The 19,784-nt window shown below is 51.8% G+C and overlaps 6 protein-coding genes across 6 annotated transcripts; 2 read left to right on the top strand and 4 right to left on the bottom strand.

The window, feature by feature from the left end:
• Nucleotides 1-3,076: 3,076 nt before the first annotated feature.
• Nucleotides 3,077-4,706, top strand: PpBr36_04869 (uncharacterized protein; the record flags this gene model as incomplete). The annotated part of the gene is made up of 3 exons (XM_029892027.1): nt 3,077-3,140; nt 3,222-4,302; nt 4,397-4,706. The coding sequence occupies 3 exons, from the start codon at nt 3,077-3,079 to the stop codon at nt 4,704-4,706; spliced, it is 1,455 nt and encodes a 484-aa protein (XP_029749734.1).
• A 130-nt stretch (nt 4,707-4,836) lies between these two features.
• On the bottom strand, nt 4,837-7,124 carry PpBr36_04868 (uncharacterized protein; the record flags this gene model as incomplete). The annotated part of the gene is made up of 4 exons (XM_029892026.1): nt 4,837-5,327; nt 5,380-6,386; nt 6,438-6,544; nt 6,624-7,124. The coding sequence occupies 4 exons, from the start codon at nt 7,122-7,124 to the stop codon at nt 4,837-4,839; spliced, it is 2,106 nt and encodes a 701-aa protein (XP_029749733.1).
• A 1,065-nt stretch (nt 7,125-8,189) lies between these two features.
• Nucleotides 8,190-9,462, bottom strand: PpBr36_04867 (uncharacterized protein; the record flags this gene model as incomplete). The annotated part of the gene is made up of 2 exons (XM_029892025.1): nt 8,190-9,209; nt 9,277-9,462. 2 exons carry the CDS (start codon nt 9,460-9,462, stop codon nt 8,190-8,192), a joined length of 1,206 nt encoding a protein of 401 aa, XP_029749732.1.
• A 1,055-nt stretch (nt 9,463-10,517) lies between these two features.
• On the top strand, nt 10,518-11,321 carry PpBr36_04866 (uncharacterized protein; the record flags this gene model as incomplete). The annotated part of the gene is made up of 1 exon (XM_029892024.1): nt 10,518-11,321. The coding sequence occupies one exon, from the start codon at nt 10,518-10,520 to the stop codon at nt 11,319-11,321; it is 804 nt and encodes a 267-aa protein (XP_029749731.1).
• A 336-nt stretch (nt 11,322-11,657) lies between these two features.
• PpBr36_04865 (uncharacterized protein) lies at nt 11,658-15,072 on the bottom strand (the record flags this gene model as incomplete). The annotated part of the gene is made up of 5 exons (XM_029892023.1): nt 11,658-13,006; nt 13,093-13,228; nt 14,295-14,645; nt 14,730-14,795; nt 14,878-15,072. 5 exons carry the CDS (start codon nt 15,070-15,072, stop codon nt 11,658-11,660), a joined length of 2,097 nt encoding a protein of 698 aa, XP_029749730.1.
• Nucleotides 15,073-17,082: 2,010 nt separating this feature from the next.
• Nucleotides 17,083-18,590, bottom strand: PpBr36_04864 (uncharacterized protein; the record flags this gene model as incomplete). Its single annotated transcript, XM_029892022.1, has 3 exons — nt 17,083-17,589; nt 17,691-18,446; nt 18,540-18,590. 3 exons carry the CDS (start codon nt 18,588-18,590, stop codon nt 17,083-17,085), a joined length of 1,314 nt encoding a protein of 437 aa, XP_029749729.1.
• Between the last annotated feature and the right edge of the window lie 1,194 nt (nt 18,591-19,784).

Raw genomic sequence — 19,784 nt, 5'->3', positions numbered from 1 at the left:
TCGTTATTATGGAAAAACTTCGCAATTTATAGGCCGTATTGGCGCGTTACCCACTATTCGAAACCGAATATTGTTAACACGAATTTTGCCTTCGTTTTTCCGGTAAACGGAATAATCGTTAAACGCCCCGAATATTCGTTTTTTAATAATAACAAATACCGTATACCAATGCTTAATTCTTTAAAATAAAAAAGATTTAGGTGTATTATATAGTAAAATTTATATAATTCGCCTTTTAAGCGCTTCGATACCATTGCTTTATTATATATTTAAACGCACGTTTCGCACTCCAATATTTTTGGTCCTTTAATTTTTACATTTTTAACCCGGTGGACCAACGCTTTAAACGCTTCCGGACCCAAATGGCCGGCTTTCCAATACCAAATTAACGAACTATTTTTTTTTTCGTCGTATATTCCCGTGGAATTTTTTTATGGAATCCTAATAAATTTTATCCAACCGTTTATGGCCGTTAAAAAAATAATACCTGCAAAAAATATTTGTACGGTAGGGGTAACGTGCAAATAGTAAATAGGTTTATATTATAGGAAAATTACGTTATTACGTCGTTGTAAACCATATAATACCAAATTATCCTTTATATTCCCCAGGCGCAAAATGTAATCCCAGCCGTTATACCATACGTTTTTATCCTTTAAACGCGCTTTTAATACGATATTAACGTAAAAATTGGGTACGTACGTTACGTTAACGAATTTTAACGTTCGTCCTCCGTTAAATACGTTTTATATAATACGCGTACCAAACGCGGTAATTTTAAATTGTTAAATACCGCATATAACGAATTACGGATCCGTATTTGTAAATTTACGGATAAAACCCGGGTTTAAACGTTCCTTAACGTTTACCAAATACATAAAACAGCAATTATCGAATAAAATATTATTGTAATATAGGTTATAAAAGGTGTTTATAAACGTAAATGCGTTAATTCCTTTATCGTAATATATTTAAAAGCATATAAAATCGTCGGGTTCGGTAAAAATGGTTAGGTAAACCGCCGAAATAATGGGCGGCCCCCCCTATTTTTTAGATTGCGGTGCTTTTTTCGTCCCTCCGTTCGTGGTAAATCCTAATTCGGTAATTATACCTTTTTAAATTAGCAATTCGCGGATAAAGGACCAACGGTCCTTTTTAAATTCGGCGCAAATTTTTTTGCGATTTTCGGTTAAATAGGGGCCACGTATACGGATTTTGGGGTTTTTTCCTATTATTACGTACACCAATTTTTCGCATAAATTTGGTAATTAAAAATAATTATAATTACAAAAATATTTGTTCCGTATATTTCCCCTATTTTCACCCCTGTTAAAAACGTGGTTTAAATTTTTATTTTATTTTTTAACGGATCCGCCAAATATTGTATAAAATTTAGCGAAATTGCGGCCACCTTTTATTAAAAGGTCGGTAGTATTGTCGTAAAAAACGCTTTTAACCCATTTAAAAATATATTTAAAAGTAATCGTATAATCCGGTTTATTTAATTCGTTCCGAACGTTTATAATTTAAAAGGGTTAAAAACGTTTTCCTGTTTCGATAAAATTTTTAATTGTTAAATCCCTTTTAAAATCGGTTATTTTATAATTCCGGGCTTTTTCGTAGGTTAAATCGTAAATTTTAAACCAATTCGTTTTATTATTTATTATACGAATTAAAACCAGGGTTATTTTGTAATTTTTAATAACCTGCTTTTTAACGTACGTTAAAAAAAATGCGAATTTCTCCTAAAACGTTTTAATTGTCCCTTTAAACGTGTTCCAACCGTTGCGTTAAACGGTAAAAAACGCCGTATTAAAATACGTTAAATTTATATTTTTTGTAACCCATTGCAGGAAAATATTAATTTTTCGGAATTATTCGTTTATATAATTTTCCTGTAATTCCTACGTTTCGCGTGCTTTATTTACCGCGCGTTTTATTTCGGAAAGCGTAAAATTGCTAAATATAATAAATTCTTTTAAACTTTTAAAAATAAATTTATTTATATTTGCAAGCGATTTGGCGATTTGGTTTATTTTACGTTTAATTTTAGGCGGGTTAAAGTCCCAAATTCGTAGGTTTATATGGTAATTGTCGAATCGGGAACGTTTAAACGATTTTGTAACGTTTTCGGTAAATTTTTCAAATATTGGGAATTTTTCGTCGGTTTATTTGTTTGGATTAACCAATTTCCAAATGCGCAATATTTCGGTATTTTAACGGTACGTTTTAAACTATTTAAGCTATTGGGCGCGTAAATTAAACGTTGCTGGCGATTTTTGGAGTTTTTCGGTTGTAAATATGGTGTGCGGTAAAAAGAGAAAGAGAAATAGAATAAACGTTATTCGTGTTAATATATAATTGCAATTTGCGTAAAGTAGAGATTTTTATAGTTTACAGCTGTACCGGGTTTATAATTAACGCATACGAACGTATACGTGCAGTTTATATAAGTGGTAGGAGAGCCATGTATTCAGGTAGGGTGCGCTATTTAGGCTAACGAGCGTGGCAGCGCTTTTATGGTGTGCACAGCGCTGACTAAGCTCATCTGGTCATGTGATGCCAAGATCTATCTACTGCAACAACATGTGTTGTTGATAAGCGAGCTTATGCACTAAATACTAAATCTGACGCGCCGTGTTTGCAACGCAGATTATGTTTTTTTTTTTTTTTATTTTTTTGTTTTTTTTTTATGCAGAGCTCCAAGCCAAAGTATGTCCCCGTGAAAGATCGTAAAGAAGAATCTCGTCATGTACTGAATTTTGAACACGAGAGAAACAGCCGGGTATTCGCCAGTCAGCTTTCGATTAATCAACCACAAGACAGTAGTACGTCGTATGCTCCATCGCGGCCCCCTACGCCAAATCAATTCCTCGTGAACCCCAGTCGCCCAGGCTGCAGGATTCAACAAGCGACAAAAACATGCCGAAGCGAGATTTCGTGTTGGGTAAGGCAATTGTTTGTCACTTGCTTTGCTGCACAATAAAACGGGCTGGCATCGCGCCTTGTTCAATCTGTGCACCGCTGTAGCAAACGCCATCATCTACGCCATCGCCGGTGGCCCCCAAAGTTTGCCATGCTTTCGTGCTGCCCAGCCGTGCGTTTCTTACTGGTCGCCCTACTGAGCCCTGTCACAATCAGTGAGTCAGCCATGAATTTCCAGCGGTCCACCTCCGCTATGGATCCCTAACCACAACCACACCCCTTGGATGGATCAACAGTCTCGGCTCAGACGCTATGCGACCGGAGGTCTCACAACGTCACCTCGATCGAACAACTGAGCCGGCTGAGGGGATGCAGGGTCGTCCAGACGCTGCGGTTCAGCTCTGGCGCGCTCAACGGCACCCGTGACATCTCTTTGGACGGAATCGAGGAGGCCAAAGAAATCTCCATCGGAGGCCGCGGGTGCGGCGAAGTCCCATGCACCGCCCCGACCCCCGAGACGGAACTGAGGTTCCACAGCACAACCCTCAGACGCGCCGGGGGGTTGAACGTGTACTTTGGCGCCGACCACCTCGTCGAGCTGTCCCTGCCGAACCTTGAGTCCGTCGACGAGGGCGTGACTATCAGCTCGAGAAGCCTGCGCACCTTCAACGTCAAGGGCTTGAGGCGCCTGGGCGCGCTGAGCATCTACGCACCGGAACTGTCCAACCTCACCATCGACGGGCTGCAGGGGTTCAATCCCGGCCGGGACGGAGACAATAATTCGGTGCACATTGACCGGACCGCTTTGACCTCGCTCGACAACCTTTTCGGCCGCCCGATGGACGCGAGTGCTCGTCAGCCAGGCGTCAAGTCTGTAGTGAGCATCCATACCAACTCGCTGCCCAACGTTCGACGCATCAACTTTGCCTGGAACAACTTGGACACCCTGAGGGTCGACGGGACCGACCCGGGCGTCACGGTCGTATTCCAGGGCAGCGACAGTGGAGACGACGGTTTAAAGTACGGACAAGTGCTCCTCTGCTCCGGCGATGCGGGCGTGGAGCGAGGGTCGTCGCTCAAAGGAACGCTGGAGGCGGAGCGGATGGACGTCAGAAACAACAGAACGCACCTCAACGTCCCGTTTGACAAACTCAAAACCCTCCATGTTCCGTTCTATTCATTGGACGATGCCATAGAAAGCGTGGCCATGACGTCCCCCGTCGCCTTGTCTGGCGCCTCGGGGCTGGTGAACATCACTCTGAGATCAAACGGGTTCGACCTTCCATCCGAGTTCAAGGACGGCAAGAGGATATGGCGATGGCCCAACACGACAATGCAGCGGGCTGATGTCCAAGGAAATGTGCACATGGATTTCATGTAAGTTGGACACAGCATGTTTGATTGGTTTTTTGGTCGCCAAAAAGAAAAAGAACCTTTGCTGAACTGTGTGGAAACGCAACCCGAAAAAAAGGAAATCCTTCTTGGAAGATCGAAACCCAGACGACAACACCAACGCGACATCCCGTCCGAGTGTCACGTTGAGTTTCGCCCTGATCGGGGACCCGTGGACCGACTACCCCCTCAGCTGTACACCCTTCGAGAGGCTGCGGGCCCAGGGTGTACTGCCTCAAGCAGATAGTGACCATCTGGGCAGTGAATACAAGCCGTACTTTCGTTGCTATGACGAAAAGAACAGGAGGAGTGACGCCGTTACTCGACGGGTGGGATGGAAGACCTGGCTCGCGGTGGCACTGGCTGTTGTTGCTACTGGGCTTGTCTAGTAAAGCTTTTGTTTCTAGTGAATAATAATTTAATCACACACAGTGCCATAACTGAGCCAAAAGTATCTAACAATTAATTCGCTAAACATGATTGTCTTGGTTCTTCCCAAGGATCCTTATTAAACTCTTCTCAAAAGCCCCCCGTCCCCTTCAACCTCTTGACCGCCCCCACAATCCCCTTTCCCCAGCTAAACTTGCCCGGATCGATCCCGATCGCGCCGTCCGCCTCCCTGCCCTCCGAGTCCTTCCAGACCCCGTCCTCATTGCTCCCGGCCCCGTACAATCCCGTGTTCTGATTGCGGACCTCGAGCGCTTCCCTCCACTGCTCCGCGATCTCTCCCGGCAGGTCCAGGAGCACGTTCACCTCCTGGCTGTGGCACCAGCTTTGCGTGTCTTGGTTGCCGCTGCCGACCACGGCTACCTGCCAGTCGGCGACCAGCAGCTTGATGTGGCACGACCGCTGCCGCTTGCCCTGGTGCAGCGGCGCCGTCGCGTCCTTGGCCACGTACCAGTGGTAGTGCAGCCGAGGCCGCGCCTCGTCCGAGAGCGCCGTGTGGAGCCGGTGCGCTATCATTTCGTTGTGGCCGCCCTGCATTGGAAGGAGCTCGCCCTTTTTTTTTTCTTACCATCAGCATAGAGCTCTATTCGCCGTGATAAAACCATGATTTTCAACTCAACCACCTATGTATGAAGACGGACCGCGTCGCGCAGCGGAGGGCGGCCAGCCACGCCGCGTTTTGGGGGTTCTTGACGTCGTGGTTCTTGGGCGGCCCGTACGGCGGGCGGTTCACCAGGGCCATGGGGAACGGCTGGTGCGGCTGGTGCTTGACGTACGGCGTCATGATCTTCTCCGGGTCCTCGCCCACGACGCTATCCGGAACGAGGTGCTCCGCCGGCGGGGTGAAGCCCCGGTTCGTCGTGTGGTTGAGGTGCTTCGTGACCGCCGCGCGCCGCGACTCGCCCGGCAGCGGCGTCACCGATGCCTGGACCCGGCGCACCTCGGCGGATATGGTGGCGTCGTAGTGCGGGTCGCTCGTCGTGTGTTCGGGGTATGGTTCGTCTGGTGTGCTGTGGTTGTATCCGTTTTGTGCCGCCTCCGCCTCCTCCTCCTCCCCCTCCTCTGTGCCGCCCTGGCTATCGAAGCATCGGGGAGTCTCCATCGCTGCCGGTTTGTCCGCAGTCGGCAGTGGCGGCGTCAAAGCCTTGCTCCAGCTCAGCAGTGCCATGTCATAGATGGAATCGACGATCGGTCCCTCCAGATGCACCATCATCTCAAGATTATCATTGTCCTGGATATTGTTACTCTGCAAGAGGGCAATCCTCCTGTCCACGACCATGTACTTGGCATGGAACGTTCCCAGCAGCGGGTTGTGGTAATTCATGACCTCCAAGTCGACGTTTGGAATTTCGCTGGCTTTCGGAAGACACACTGCCTTTCCTGCGTAATCCTTCTCCGGGACGATGTGATGTTGGTCAAAGACTTGCCGCACCGAGCCGCGGTCGTACATTATCTTGACCACAACCTTGTCGTCACGCCCCTCGGCCCGCCTGGAGAGCTCCCTGATAGCTTCGGTGATATATTTGGATGCTTCGCTATTCTGCCAAAAGTTGGTTGCAATGAAAACGTCATGCTCGGCGGCGACGATGAGGTTCGCCATATGCCGCACGATGTCGGGTATGCTGCCGCATGGTTAGTTGGCGTCAACGATGCGATCTGGTGTACTGACATACGTAGAGATGATTGTGAGCGGCATAACGCCGTTGCTGCCCATGAGTGACGGGCTAACTACTCCTTGACTCGGGTCCTCATCGAGAGTCGCCAATGCATCATGGTACATCTGGTTCACTTCCAACAATGAGCAGTTAAATACGGAATCCACTACTGCGTTTACGGTCAACCAAGCGACCAATACGCACCTCGAGGAACAAATCACTAGGCCTGTTCTCGCCCCATTTCCCACACCTAGCCGCCCTCTCCAGCCTTTCTAGCGGCGGCGCCCCGTTGACAATGGCGTGTGTAACACCCGGGCCCGAGTCCGAGCCCTTGCCGTAGAGCTGCTCCCATGCCGCATTTGGCGTCGTCTCGGGGTTGGAAGCCAGCACCGACGACACGTCCTCCGGAGCCGTGCACAAACGGAAGATCTCGTCACTAAAACCCTTAGGAGGCGGCTTAGTCGATACGAGAGCCCTGTGCGATTCCTCCTGCTGCAGCGACTTTCTGCTTTCGGAGTTGAGCTGAGGTTCCGGGCGGTTGTCCGCCGAAGCCGCCTCTGTCTCGGCAGCCTTGAGGTTCATTCTTTTGTCGGGTGGTAAGAGAGTCGACCCGGATCGTGGTATAGTATAAGCGCTATAAGGAAACACGACAAAGAGCTGATGCGCAAAGTCGCCCACGGAATACAAGAAGTCGAGGTATGACATGATTCAAGGCTCTGCGGCTGTCACCTACAAAGAAATGAGCTATACATATCCACCTAATATCAGCACCATGAATCAGACAACAGTGGCCATGCTTGGGCTTCTTTTGCCCCAGATGGGACTCGTCAGCTCCCAAGGTACTAGCCGATGAGAGACAGGAAGAGCGGGGCCGATGATCTCACCGGGTCCTGCAAAAATGTACAGGGCTGAAGATACTGACGAGGGCCGAGAATCTGGACTTGCTTGCGGGACAGGGGGGGCCAAGGATGGGGTGGAGACGAAATAGTCGGCTGCATTCCGGGGAGGGTTGGCAGGATGATTGGCCACGACCTTTTGTTTTCACGAGGTACGTGGTATACTCAATCAAAGATAAAAGGTACAGACGTGGACAGGATAGAGAGCAGCAGCTATTCTGTCACTGAGGAATCCCGGATTTATCACAAATTATAGAAATCGTCCTCACCTCTCATATCTGCACTGTGTTTTGATGTCGAACGCCATTCTGGCGCCGCTTGGATGGATACTTGGTTGAGGCTGATGACGTCAAAGTCGACTGAATCGTAAAGTCGCAGACAGGACGGTCGCCACTGGCTGCACGCTCATTGCCCAGTTCCTGATATCAGGCGATTAGAGGACGGATATTCCAAGCCTGGTTGCGCATAGCTTGTTTTGGCAGCGACAGACTGGTGGATTCATCTTCCGCCGATTCCCATCTTAGCCCGAGCCGGCAATGCGGCAAGCTTGGTTCGGCGCTAAAAACCAACCTAAGATCCGATGCCACGCGGCCGATCTGCCGCTTTGCCGACCGCAGCAGGCAGTAATGGGAATTTGCAATGGGAATTGAGGTGCCCTATCGTCGACAGCGTACCTAAACCAAGCCATACGTTTCATGACGTGTCAATTAGACTGTCGAAAGCTGTTAAAATCAAAGAAAATTCCATTGTATTCCGGCATCCTCTTATATGTCATCGCTCTCCGATGTTTCTAGTCCAAAATAACAACAGCACAAATACAAACTGCCTTCTGGCCGGTGGTATGAATCCTAGCGTGTCATAACCGGCGTCCTAATCACAACTCATCCACGCCTTGGCTCTCCTTCTCCAATTTCTTAAAATCAGTCGAGGCGAGTTCGTACACAAAGGCAGTCGTCATCTTGGCGTGCTGGAGCATATGGTCAAAGGACAGGTACTTGATCTTGTCGTCAGTGGTGTGAATGTGGTTGTCAGACAGGTCAAAAGAGGACTCAATGACGAAAGCCGATGGGTATCCAGCCTTGCTGGCGGATGCGTGGTCGGAGCAAGCATATCCGCACTCGGTCTCGACATAAGGGATGTCGCAGTACTCATCGATGACGGTCTTGATGAATTCAGTGAGGGCCGGGTCGACATAGTCGACAATAACACCCACGCTCTCGGGCTTGCCAGCATCAATGGTTCGCTGGATGAATCCAGTCATGTCCTGCTGGAGCATCGCCTTGATGTCACGCTTCTGCTTCTCATACGCCGAGAAAATGGCCTGGCTGCCTAGCAGGCCGCCCTCTTCAGCGCTGTACCAATGGAACTCGACCGTGTTCTCCAGCTTGCCCTGGGCAAGCTCGTCGCTGGTCAGAAGCACCCGAAGCGCCTCGAGTGTCGTGACGGTGCCAGATCCATCATCGTCTGCACCCGGGGCGGCGAGGATGGATGGCAGGAACAGGTTAATGCTGTCCTGGTGAGCTCCGACCACGATTGTCGACTTGCTCTTGCCAGGGATGGTGGCGATGACTGAGTTCTGGCCCCAGCTGTGCTCAAAATGCTGGACATGCACACCATGCTTGTGTGCATCGGCGTCGGCGATTGTCTTGTTGACCTCGGAGAGGAGCCACTGCGATGACTGACGGCCGTATTCGGACTTGTAGTAGCGCGTGTGGAAGCTGGTGAACTTCTCGAGGTGTTGCTGCATGGGCTCCTTGGAGAGCTTCTTGAGGAGCGGGTTCACAGCATCTTGCTGCGACAGTTTGGTTGGAAAGACGGCGGCAGGCCGAGACTGAGATCGCAGTGTTTTGCCGAGTTCGGGGGTAGATGTGATGTCAAAGAAGCGCTGGCCATTCTATACACGAAGGTAACAAGTCAGCACCGGTTCATGCCGATGCGTGCAAGGGGCCAATCAAACATACACGACGGAGCTCCCACTTCTCCTCCTCGGTAACCCATCGCGTTTCACCAGGCGCGAGTTCGATGTGAAACTTTTCGGCCTCGGCGACCTCTGGGTGCAGCTGCACATGGTCTCCATCCGTCTCCTGGAGGAAGCGCGCGCTAATGGCCGGCAGCAGCAACGCGAGAACCGAGGTGGTAGGCTTCATTTTGTCTTGCAAGTGGTGAACTTAGTAGGGATTGATGATTTTTTGCAAAGAAAGACTGTTTTGGGAGAGGAATAGATAAAGGTCAGATGATGATGTTGGGACAAAGTTCAATCAGCGAGTAAGGAAAGCACTCACTGACTATCGGGTGCTGCGAATCCCCGCGGTGCATCCGAGACAGGAAACTCCTGCCATCTCAGATAACTGACTCGTTACGTCAGCCATCCGTTGCTAGGCGCCCGTCAAGCAACGCGTCTGTCCGTGCACAACTCCCTGACCCTAACCCGGAATAGGGCTGCAACAGGCATTCTCCAATTTTTTACAAAGGCTTGTTTCTGTTAAACTCAGCTCATCCGGTCCATCACCCCAAGCCTCCGAGAGAGTACCTTGATGCTTGCTTCTTGAGTCGGAGATAACAGCTCGCGTCCTTGAAAGGCTGCATTGCGTCTAGGCTGTGATGTAGATTGGAGAAAACTAAATGGCGCCATCTTCGCTGTTGCAGGGCCATTTGCCAGGAAACAGGCCTATGGACGGGCATCTTGTTCTCAAATCTGGACCGTCTTGACATATAACCCGGTCTCCTTTGATCACCGTTGGGTTGTTTATAGCCATTGTATGGGCAGATGCGACTTTACAACACATTAAATCCCTACAATCAAAGACATGGCCATCAAGGAAGGTTGCGATTAGCTTACCATGCACCCCAGAATCAAGGCGTGTACCCCAATCAGGCCAAAGTAACCTGTAAGTAATCATGACGATGACATTCGGGTAGTGGCTTCATCCGAACCCCGACCAAATCTAAACCGCGCACTATTCAGACTGCAGCTGTCGGAAAGTCACTAGCTCCCCATTGAGGTCCGTGTTACTTTTTTTTCCAGCTCCAAGTCCGAGGTAGTGTTTCCGTCCCCCCCTCGCCTCAAAGCCTTTTCATTCCTCACCTGGGTTGCCAACCAAACCCTTGGTCCTGGAGAGGATCGACCCCTGGCTCTTGTCGTCCAACCCCCGTCAAGCACCACACACACACGCACCCCTCTTTCCTTTTCTCGTCCGACAATATGCCACACGAGCAACCAGTAAAAATTGTCGAGCGCGGCGTCAAACGCCGAAGCGTCGCCGGGACGGCCGTCTTCCTGGGTCTGCGCTCGCTCGACGTCCCGCTGCAGTACAAGCTCCTGACGGGCGAGTGGAGCGTGCCGGTCCTCTCGCGCATCGGCCTGCGCCCGTGCGGCGCCGCCCTGGCCCCGCGCACGACGACGGGGATCGCGGCCGTCGACCGCCTGGGCCTGACCAACCCGACGCTGCTGCTGCTGGCCATGGCGGCCGGCGCCGCCGCCAAGCAGTGCTTCTGGCTGACGACCATCTGCTACGAGGAGTTTGGGCCGCGCGCCTCCCTCATCATCTCGGCCTTCAACACCGCCTTCAACAGCATCAACTCCATGATGCTCCTGACGTCGCTGACCTCGGCCGCCGACGCCTGGCCGGGCCAGATCGAGGGCATCTCGGCCCCCATGGCCGTCGGCGCCGCCCTGTACGTCACCGGCCTGTACCTCGAGACCGTGTCGGAGATCCAGCGCCTCAAGTTCAAGGAGAACCCCGAGAGCAAGGGAAAGATCTGCCGGACGGGGCTGTGGCGCGTCGCGAGGCACATCAACTACGGCGGATATGCGCTCTGGCGCGCTGGCTACAGCATGGCCGCCGGTGGTTGGATTTGGGGTGCCATGAGCGCTGCTTTCAACTTGTCGGTCTTTATCGGCAGTTCCATCCCGGAGCTGGGGTCGTACATGGACAAGAAGTACGGTCGCGAGTGGCAAGAGTACTGCTGCGAGACACGATGGGTGATTCTGCCAGGATTCTACTAGGCATTCGAGACCGGACACGGGGGTTTCCCAGTTGCTGGGTCGCATCTTTTGCAATGCGGTCAAATCAAGGATATGTACCCATGTATATTGACCCACAACCCTCGGACTATATCAGCAAATCTATTGAAATGGTATATGGCGGAACAAACACGTGCTATGAGAGAAAAACAAGACGCCATGCGCTGCATGCTTCCAATGCAAATGAATCTCGAAGTTCCCGCTGGCCAAAGGGACACGGACAGTCGAGCCGATGCACAAATCGTCGTACATCATACAAGCGAAAAAAAAAAAAAAAGGAAAAAAGGAAAAGAAAAAGAAAGAAGCATGCAATCGTAATCACATGCTGTCTTCCATCTGCTTGCTCCGCACCTTGGCCCAATCGTCCTTATCCTTCTTCCCGCCAGCACTCTCAAGTCCCATGCCCCTCTCAACCCACTCTTTGCTGCCCATATGGCTGAGTCGAGACAGCGCGCGCGCAAACGCAAACGCCTCCTCGTCTCCCGAGAACAAGTTCGAGTTCTTGAGCTTGTCAACATTGGAGTCCAGGTCCTCCATCATGTGCCCCATTGCGCTCTCGATATCGCCGTCATCGGGTTCCTCCCTGCCGGCGTCCTTGGCATCCTTCTTCCGGCTCGCGGCCAGCGACTCCCTCATCTCCTCCCTCGACACAAAGAGCTCGCCCAGCGGCGCTGCCGTCGTCAGGACGAGCTTGGCGTGCGACTCGTACACGGCATCGATAAAGGTGATGAAGCGTCTGGCCAGATCGCGCTGACGATACGTCATGCCAGGCACGTCGGTGACGATGAAAGCGTCGTAACTCCGAACCAGCTCGATGTAGTCGGCCGCGCCCGTCGGTCGGCCGATCAGCTCGTCAAACGTAAACCACGCGCACCGGCCGCTGACGCGCGGCACATGGATCTTCCTCCCCCACACCGTCTGGGTCTCGGGATGGCCCGGGTCCGAAGGGTCACCCAGGAAGGCAAACCACTTCTCGGCGTGCGACTGCGCGTGTTTGTCGAGCGGGGTGTGGTACACGCCAGATGGCGGGCGTGGAATCTTGCGGTAGTCGGTCGGCGAGTCGAGGTTGATGACGTGCAGCCTGCTCTTGAGCAACTCGATGGCGGGTATGAAGCTTTCGCGCTGGACCCCGTTCTTGTACAGGTCGTCCGGATGACGGTTGCTGGTAGTGACGAGCACGACGCCATGCGACATCAGGGACTCAAGCAGGCGGCGTAGGATCATGGCGTCGGCAACGTCGGTGCACTGGAACTCGTCGAAGCACAGCACGTTACCCTGCTCGGCAATATCGGCGGCTATCAAGGGGACCGCATCCAAGTCGTTGCCGTGCTGCATCTTCATCTTGTGCATGCGCTTGTGCACGTCCTGCATGAAGTTGTGAAAGTGAATGCGGGTCTTGGACTTGACACTCGGCGGCAGAGTGTCGTAAAACAGGTCCATCAACATCGTTTTCCCCGACCCCACGTCGCCATAGAGGTATAAGCCGCGCGGTAGGTTCGCGGGGATGTCGCCTATCGCTGCTTTTTTTGGACCTTTGCTGCCAAACAAGCTACCGAAGAGCGACTTTTGCGCCGGTGCCTTGAGAGCTTCGAGGGACGGGTGTTTTACTGCTGGAGCTTCATAGTCTCGTAGTTCATCGTGAAGATGTTCAAGGCTCTGTATTATTCCTGCGATTCGGTGGGGACGAGGTTTAGCGACTGTGTGCCTTGCGCTCCGTCACGAACAAAAGCGGGCCGGCGTTTCTCAAACATACCTCGCTGATGTTCATCGTTTCGTAATATCCCCTCGTTGACCCGACGGTCGTACTCCTGTATAGGGCTCGTGGCATCGTTGTTGACTGCACGCAGAAGGATGGTTTGTGAGCGAGGGTGCTTCTGAGACAGACAAAGCTAACGGGAAGCGGGAAGCACAAACTATTTTCCACAGTCGCTGAAGCTACTGCACTCGCCCTTCTTCTCTGACCAGCAGCAAAGACCGCAGGGAAGACTAGACGCGTTCCGGACGCATGCGAAAACTGAAAGCAGGCCGGCAGCAGTGGATTCGTGGCTGCAGGTAACCGTCGACTAAACCGCGCCCTTCGGTGGCAATCTGTGCAAAGTCGGCGCCCATGTCTTGGGAGGGGTATAGAATAATGCTTGCTATGGCTTATTGCGTTGAAGCGCAAAGAGCGTGGATTGGGCGCTAATAATGGCGGCCGAAAGACAGTCATGGTCGGACGAGATTAAATCTTGCCGGACCGGTCTCGGAGGCACAGGTCGCAGTGGAAGCTATCAAAGAACAGATCGAGAAGCGATGATGTCGGCATAGGTCACCGCGCAACGTACCAGGATTGGGGTGGGTGGGTGGCACAAAGCCCAGGTTTTCGATTTTCAAAAAAAAAAAAAAAAAAAAGAAAAAAAAAAAGACCTTGGTTGACTAAAATCACGCTGGCCTGGTAAAGATAGCAACGAGGGGGAGAGATGCCAATTGCAAGCGATTGCGCACGACAAATACTTTGCGGCGTGACGCTACAGATGAAGGTTGAGTGAATTGGAGTTGGAATGCCGAACCTAGGCCGACGAGCGAGTGCGGAGTAGCGCAAGTTGTAGTGGGGTTCCGGTGGCCATTTACCATCACGTGGGCTGTAACCGTCTGAAACCAAGTTCCCGGGTTTAATCGACGGTTGGCGTGTCAACTCAATCTTTCTTCCTTGGCTGTTGGCCAGAATGAATCCACCCCTTACGGCCTCGTTTCTAATAGGGGAAATAAAAAAAGTAAAAATATGCTGGATCTTGAATTGGCAAGTTATAAACTGTAGCTACGAGACAAAAATAAAAATACAAGAATCGGAAATTTGCGCCCATCGATCATGCGAAGTCTCCCCACTTGCTACCATCCCTCCTCTGCTTCACCTCGAAAGTTGCTCCCTTAGACCATCATCAAAGCAGCAATAGCGACACCGACGACACCCGCGACGGGGGCCTGCGTCGGGACGGCAAAGCCAGACTTGCTGGAAGTAGGGTTGTTGGTCATGGTGGGACGGCCGGCGGTGGTGGTGACGGCCGAGGTGGGCGCGCTGGTGGCAGAGGTGGCGGTGCTGGTCTGCAGGTTGGACTGGACGCTGTAGACACCGCCGTTGGGGACCCTGATGCCGGCGGGCGCGTCGATGCCCGTGACGTTGGTCGTCACGCGGCTGCCGTACTGCTGCAGAGTGTTCTGGCCCGACGGGTTGATGACGGCGTACATGCCCCTGGCGCAGTGCTGGGTCTGACTGCAGTAGTAGACGGCCGGGGCGGTGCTGGCGACGGTGACCTGGAACACGGTAGCCTGGAGATTCCGAAGGGCATGGTCAGAAATTTTTCTCTCGCCAAAAGGGTTTTTGAGCCACAGGGCAAGAAAAGGTTCACTTACGTTCTCGGAGCCCTCGCTGGCAGGGATGAAACCCGAGTAGAATGGGTTGTTGGGGAAAGGAGCGCACTGTGGAAGTCCAGACAAGTTAGTTGACAAACGTCCCACGTCTTGGCAGCATTGCCAGTTATCGGCAAGATGAGAGACGAACAGGCTGGTCGAAGCGGCCCTGAACCACCGAGTGATTGCGGGCATAGAAGTGGAACTCGAGGACGTCGCCAATGGCAGCGTTTGTCGAGTTAGGGCTGAAGACGAGTCCGTTCTTGCCAACATCAATACGGATGTTGACGGCGGCAGCCTGGAGAGCCAGGGCCGAGGTAACAGCGAGTGTCTTGAGGGAGAGCATGTTTGCGGTGTTTTTCGTTATTCTTTACTTTTATTCGTTTTGATTTTTTTTTTTTTTTTTTTTGTTTTTGTTGGATGATCACAAGGCTGATGGTCTGAGGACTGGCTAGAGTGAGCTTGTTTGAGTGACTATGAGAGGTTTTGAGATAAATGGACTGACGAGGCTTTGAGGTTATATAGCGGTCGTCCGTTTGCTCAGCCATCTCAAACGTGTGCCTGGAAAGCAGAAAATGGCACTGCACCCGAGCACCGGGAACGCGTCGACCCTTGCCACTCAACCGACAGCATAACCCACCAATGTGGCTCCCCAGATCACGGAACAAGCTGCACGATGAGCATGGTCCCGCTGTGGGTGACTGATGCCCTTGCAGCAGAGATGAGGCTAGAGACGAGGGCCTGACTGAGCACTCGATTATTGTTTCCATGGCGGCCTAGTTGCATTCTCTGACGGAACGCTAATAATGTGTGTAGCATGCATGCACATGCCCATGGCCATGGCGTCAGTCGATTTCTCCGGTAGCTTGAGACCTGTGTGCTTGCATCTCGCCGTCTCACGTCAGTTCGCAGGCCTTGTCGCTAAGGGGCCAGTGCTGAGGTCATTAAACGGCGTTGGCACGGCCAATCGGGAGGCGGTATCCCATCCATCGAACAATGTCTGTTGCTCAGGCACCATCCCATCCGTTGGTCCTGGATTCCTTGAAATCAGAGACGAAGGGGGCGAAAAGAATTGCAGATACGATACTGACATCGAGATTAATTTGATGGATTTCCTTCCAGGTCGGCTACCGCTCCATTGACGAAGGCCAGGACTGTCTCGTCTACATTCGGATTAAACATCTCCTCGGGATTCGAGCCATATAGGTGACGGCCCTTGTATGTTTCTTCGCCCCTCTCGGTCCTCTAACCTTTCTTGAAGACTGCGTGTGGTCATGGGCCATCAACAAAAAGCTTAGCCTAACAAGCTAAGCTTTCCCAGCGTACCTTACCTACAAGGCTAGCTAAGCTTACCACCCACACCCAGTTGGTAATCAGAAGATCCACAGTCTCTGTGCTTAGAATAGAACAAGAACTACTGTAGACTAGACTTATCCCTGGATCCAGCCGGGCGTTTCGGCCATTCTGCCCCTAGCGCTGAGTGCCTCAAATCAGCAACCACACCTAGCCGGAAATGAATCCTGGGGTGTTGCATCGCATTCCTCCTGCCCTGCATTTCTTCGTCTGCGACTACCTGTTACCATGGGCTACCATTCAATCTAGTCTATAATCGGCCTAGGGATCCCCCATCCGTTCGGCACCTCCAGGCCAAGCTTTTGAGCACAGCCTTCGACAAACCAAAACCCCAAAGTCCCTGTGCGATCGACCCAATTGCTCGAATCGATCCTGTGCCTTACCTTACGCTAGAATGTCAGGCTTCCGGTAGATATCACATCCGTGAAGCTCTTTGAGACCCCCACATTGCGATTTTGGGCTAGGGTACTCGATGCAGCAATGTCATGATGCCGACCAGACCAGACTTCATCTCAAGACCAGGCATTGCCAAGACACATAAATCCCGTCCTGGACTATGGGATGATTCGTTGTTGGCGAACTCCTCTATTAGTGAAACGTTGGTTGATGGGCAAGGTATGTTTTTTTCTTATTGAGTCAGCAACAGGGTATTGAGTTTAATTGCACTCGTTGCTAAAGATACCGTCAACGATATCGCTGTGAGTCGTTGTTTGTATGTCCTGCTCGGGCAAGAAAAAAAAAAAAAAAAGAAAAAACAAAGAGGAACATCTAAGGGGCTCCATTACCAGCAACCAAAATAGCACTCATCACCCGCTCTCTTAACCTAGCGTCTCGACTGTATTGCCAGTCTCTCATGCTGAAGCATGTGCATGCAACATTAGATATTTAGCTACTTTTTTTGCTCTCGATATTCTGGGGCTCTGAGGCTCTGGACAGGGCCTACCACACGGACTGTTTCAAATGCAATCGAACCGTTAAACAAGACTATATTGAATCCTACCTATCACTGGCCAACTTGAACCGTCTTCAAGCCCCCCTCACTGGACGAACGTTGCACTACATAGGAGGTCCGTCTCCGCTGCCGCCCGCTCCTCCCGTCGGACGGACGAGTCGTGCGCTCCGAAATGCGACGTTGCAAGCCAAGGCGAACCTGTTCATCCTCGCGAAACCTCTGCACCGACACGACGCTCTTCTCCCTCCGCTCTTCACACTTTTTTGTCTCCACTGGCGGTTTATTGGTATTGTTGCTGCTGCTGCTGCTGCTGTTGCTCGAACTGCAGGTTTCCTCGCTTGCGAGTTTGTGGCAGTGCACCTGCTCCACCTTGAGCTGCACCTGATGAGTACAGCCCCCGGCGCAGCCGCAGGCCGGCTTCTTGGGCGGTTCGACCTCCACGGCCTCGTGGCGGACAAGGCCTTTGACCATCATGCGGATGTGGCTGACCTCTCTGGCCATCCGCTGCATCATCAGTCGTTGCAGCTTGTCACCCAGGTGTCGAACGTTGTCTTTGGTCTATAGATGTGGTCGCTCCATAGTTAGAATGTAATTTTCCTCTGCGGGACATCAACCAGTCAATCAGCAGCACGCCACACCCCCCCGTCGTCTCAACTCACCCGGTACCAGGTAATCCGCTGCATAAAGGTGCAGCTGTAAGTTGCGGTCCACCCCGAGAAGCTCCCCGCCTCTCCGTGCGCCTCAACGTCGGCCCTGATCTTGACTTGGACAAAATCGTCCTCACTCCACCTGTCGTCGTCCCTGACGGTCTTGGCCACCACGGCAGGGGCGACGAGGAACGGCCGCTCCAGCTCCTTGAACTGCCGCCAACAGTCCCTGAGGAGGGAGTGGTGCAGCGTCAGCGTGTGCTCCGAGAGCGTGAGTCTCATCAGCTCCAGCGACCCTTCCCCGGGGCAGCAGTCGTCCAAGCCGCACGGCGAGCAGTCCGCCTCGTCGCTGCAGTAGCCGCCGTCGCCCCTCCTGCTCCTCCTCCTCCTCCTGTCGTGCCGGTTGTGGTGGTGATGGTGGTTGACGACGTCCGCCCCGACCCGGTATCGCTCGCCCTTTGCCCTGGCCGAGGCGATCCTGGCCCGCAGCTCGCGGGTCTGCTGCCTCAGCGCCCAGCGCTCTTCGCACAACTGCTGCCGGAGGCTGCCCAGGCATTCGCTGATCTCAAGGGGGGCGCGACGGAGCGTGGAGACGAGGACCCCATAGATGCCGATGAAGCAGAGGATGGTCCAGAAGTAGGTCAGCAGCGTGATCACAAAGTGAACCCACTGCAGAGGGTGCAGTATGGGGTACTCGTGGATGAAGGCCATTACTGCGTGGCCGAAGCTGCACTCCTGCCGATGAGTTGTTGTTGTGATGCCAAGATCCTGAAATGGGGGGTGAGAAGGGAGAAGACTGGGTTACATGGAAGTGATTCGGGATATTTGCCTTGACAGCTATTTTCTTTTTCTCTGTCTTACCCGTAGTGCGTACGTACCACCGCTGTCATCCAGGTCCGTGACATTTCGCATCGAGCAGACACCGCATTGATCCCCAGGCTTTGTATGCGTGCGTTGTTAATTCGTGTCTTTTTTTTTTTTCCTTTTGCTCATTAGGATTTTGACCTGCCAACTCAGTCGTATGCCCTTCCTTGTAGATACATCCTGCCGCTCTTTACTGTTCCAAGTGTGCTCTTACTTTGTGCAAGTAGAGGCCTGCAAGGTAGTGTCATAACCAACACGGCGCTGGCAAGCGACCACTGGAATTACAATCTTGCAGGGGCAAAACACCCGGCATGGGTGCATAGAATCGGCGGTATGTGGGAATCCCTAAAGACAGAGGACGCTAGCCGGCCCGCTACTGTGGTGCACCGTTGCTGACGCGTTAGGGCTGACACCTCTCACTTGATAGTGTAGATTCGCAGTTGCCACTGGTTCCCAGGGCTCAGGTTTTGAAACTTCCACTAAGGCAGGAACCGGCTCCGGAGAGAGGTCTTTGCTCATTGAGGATTCCATCTTGGCGCTTCATCAGAATTCAGTCTCCGAGCTTCGTCTATGGACTTCGGAATATGTCCACTACTGGTCTCGGCCACCTCGAGCTGTCCACGTCCAGCTTGTCGTCGTAAAGTCTATGCAAATTGCAAAATATCGGCCCGGGGCTAGATAAGAGGACAGTCGGCTTCACGGCCCAGCAAGGAAGTTTTCTAACGTTGCAACCAGGCTCCGACTGTTTCTTGACTCTCTTGTGGATCCAGAGAAACATTGAATTACAACACAGGCTAGTAATAAACTCCATTATCAGGGCTTTTCTCACCAGGGTCGTTTATGATTTTTTTTATTCTCCGAATGTTGCCTGTTATTAGTTCCTTGGCAAAGCAATGCGAGACCGGCGACGGAACAGGGTTAATGTGGGTTGATGCTGGAATTTTAGGCAGCACATGTTGATACCATGGCAATAAAGGATTCAAGGCCCCCACCTTGGTCACTTGTTCATTACTCGACTTCACAGTTTACTGATCTGATGATGAATCTTTGCAGGAGTTTTGCCAGGCAGTGATAGAATCCTGCACCTTCATAGATAGTCTGGCTTACTGGGGTTCTCCACAGGCAATTAGAATATAATCTATCAAGGCAACTGTTGGAACAGGAAGGAAATAATTAGAATTTATGCATTGTCTTCCCGTCTCAAAAGTCTTATCAACACAAAACTTGACGCAAATTTTGTGA

This window comes from Pyricularia pennisetigena, chromosome 6, assembly GCF_004337985.1.
Source record: "Pyricularia pennisetigena strain Br36 chromosome 6, whole genome shotgun sequence".
NCBI lineage: Eukaryota > Fungi > Ascomycota > Sordariomycetes > Magnaporthales > Pyriculariaceae > Pyricularia > Pyricularia pennisetigena.
This window is presented reverse-complemented; position numbering and strand designations above follow the sequence as displayed.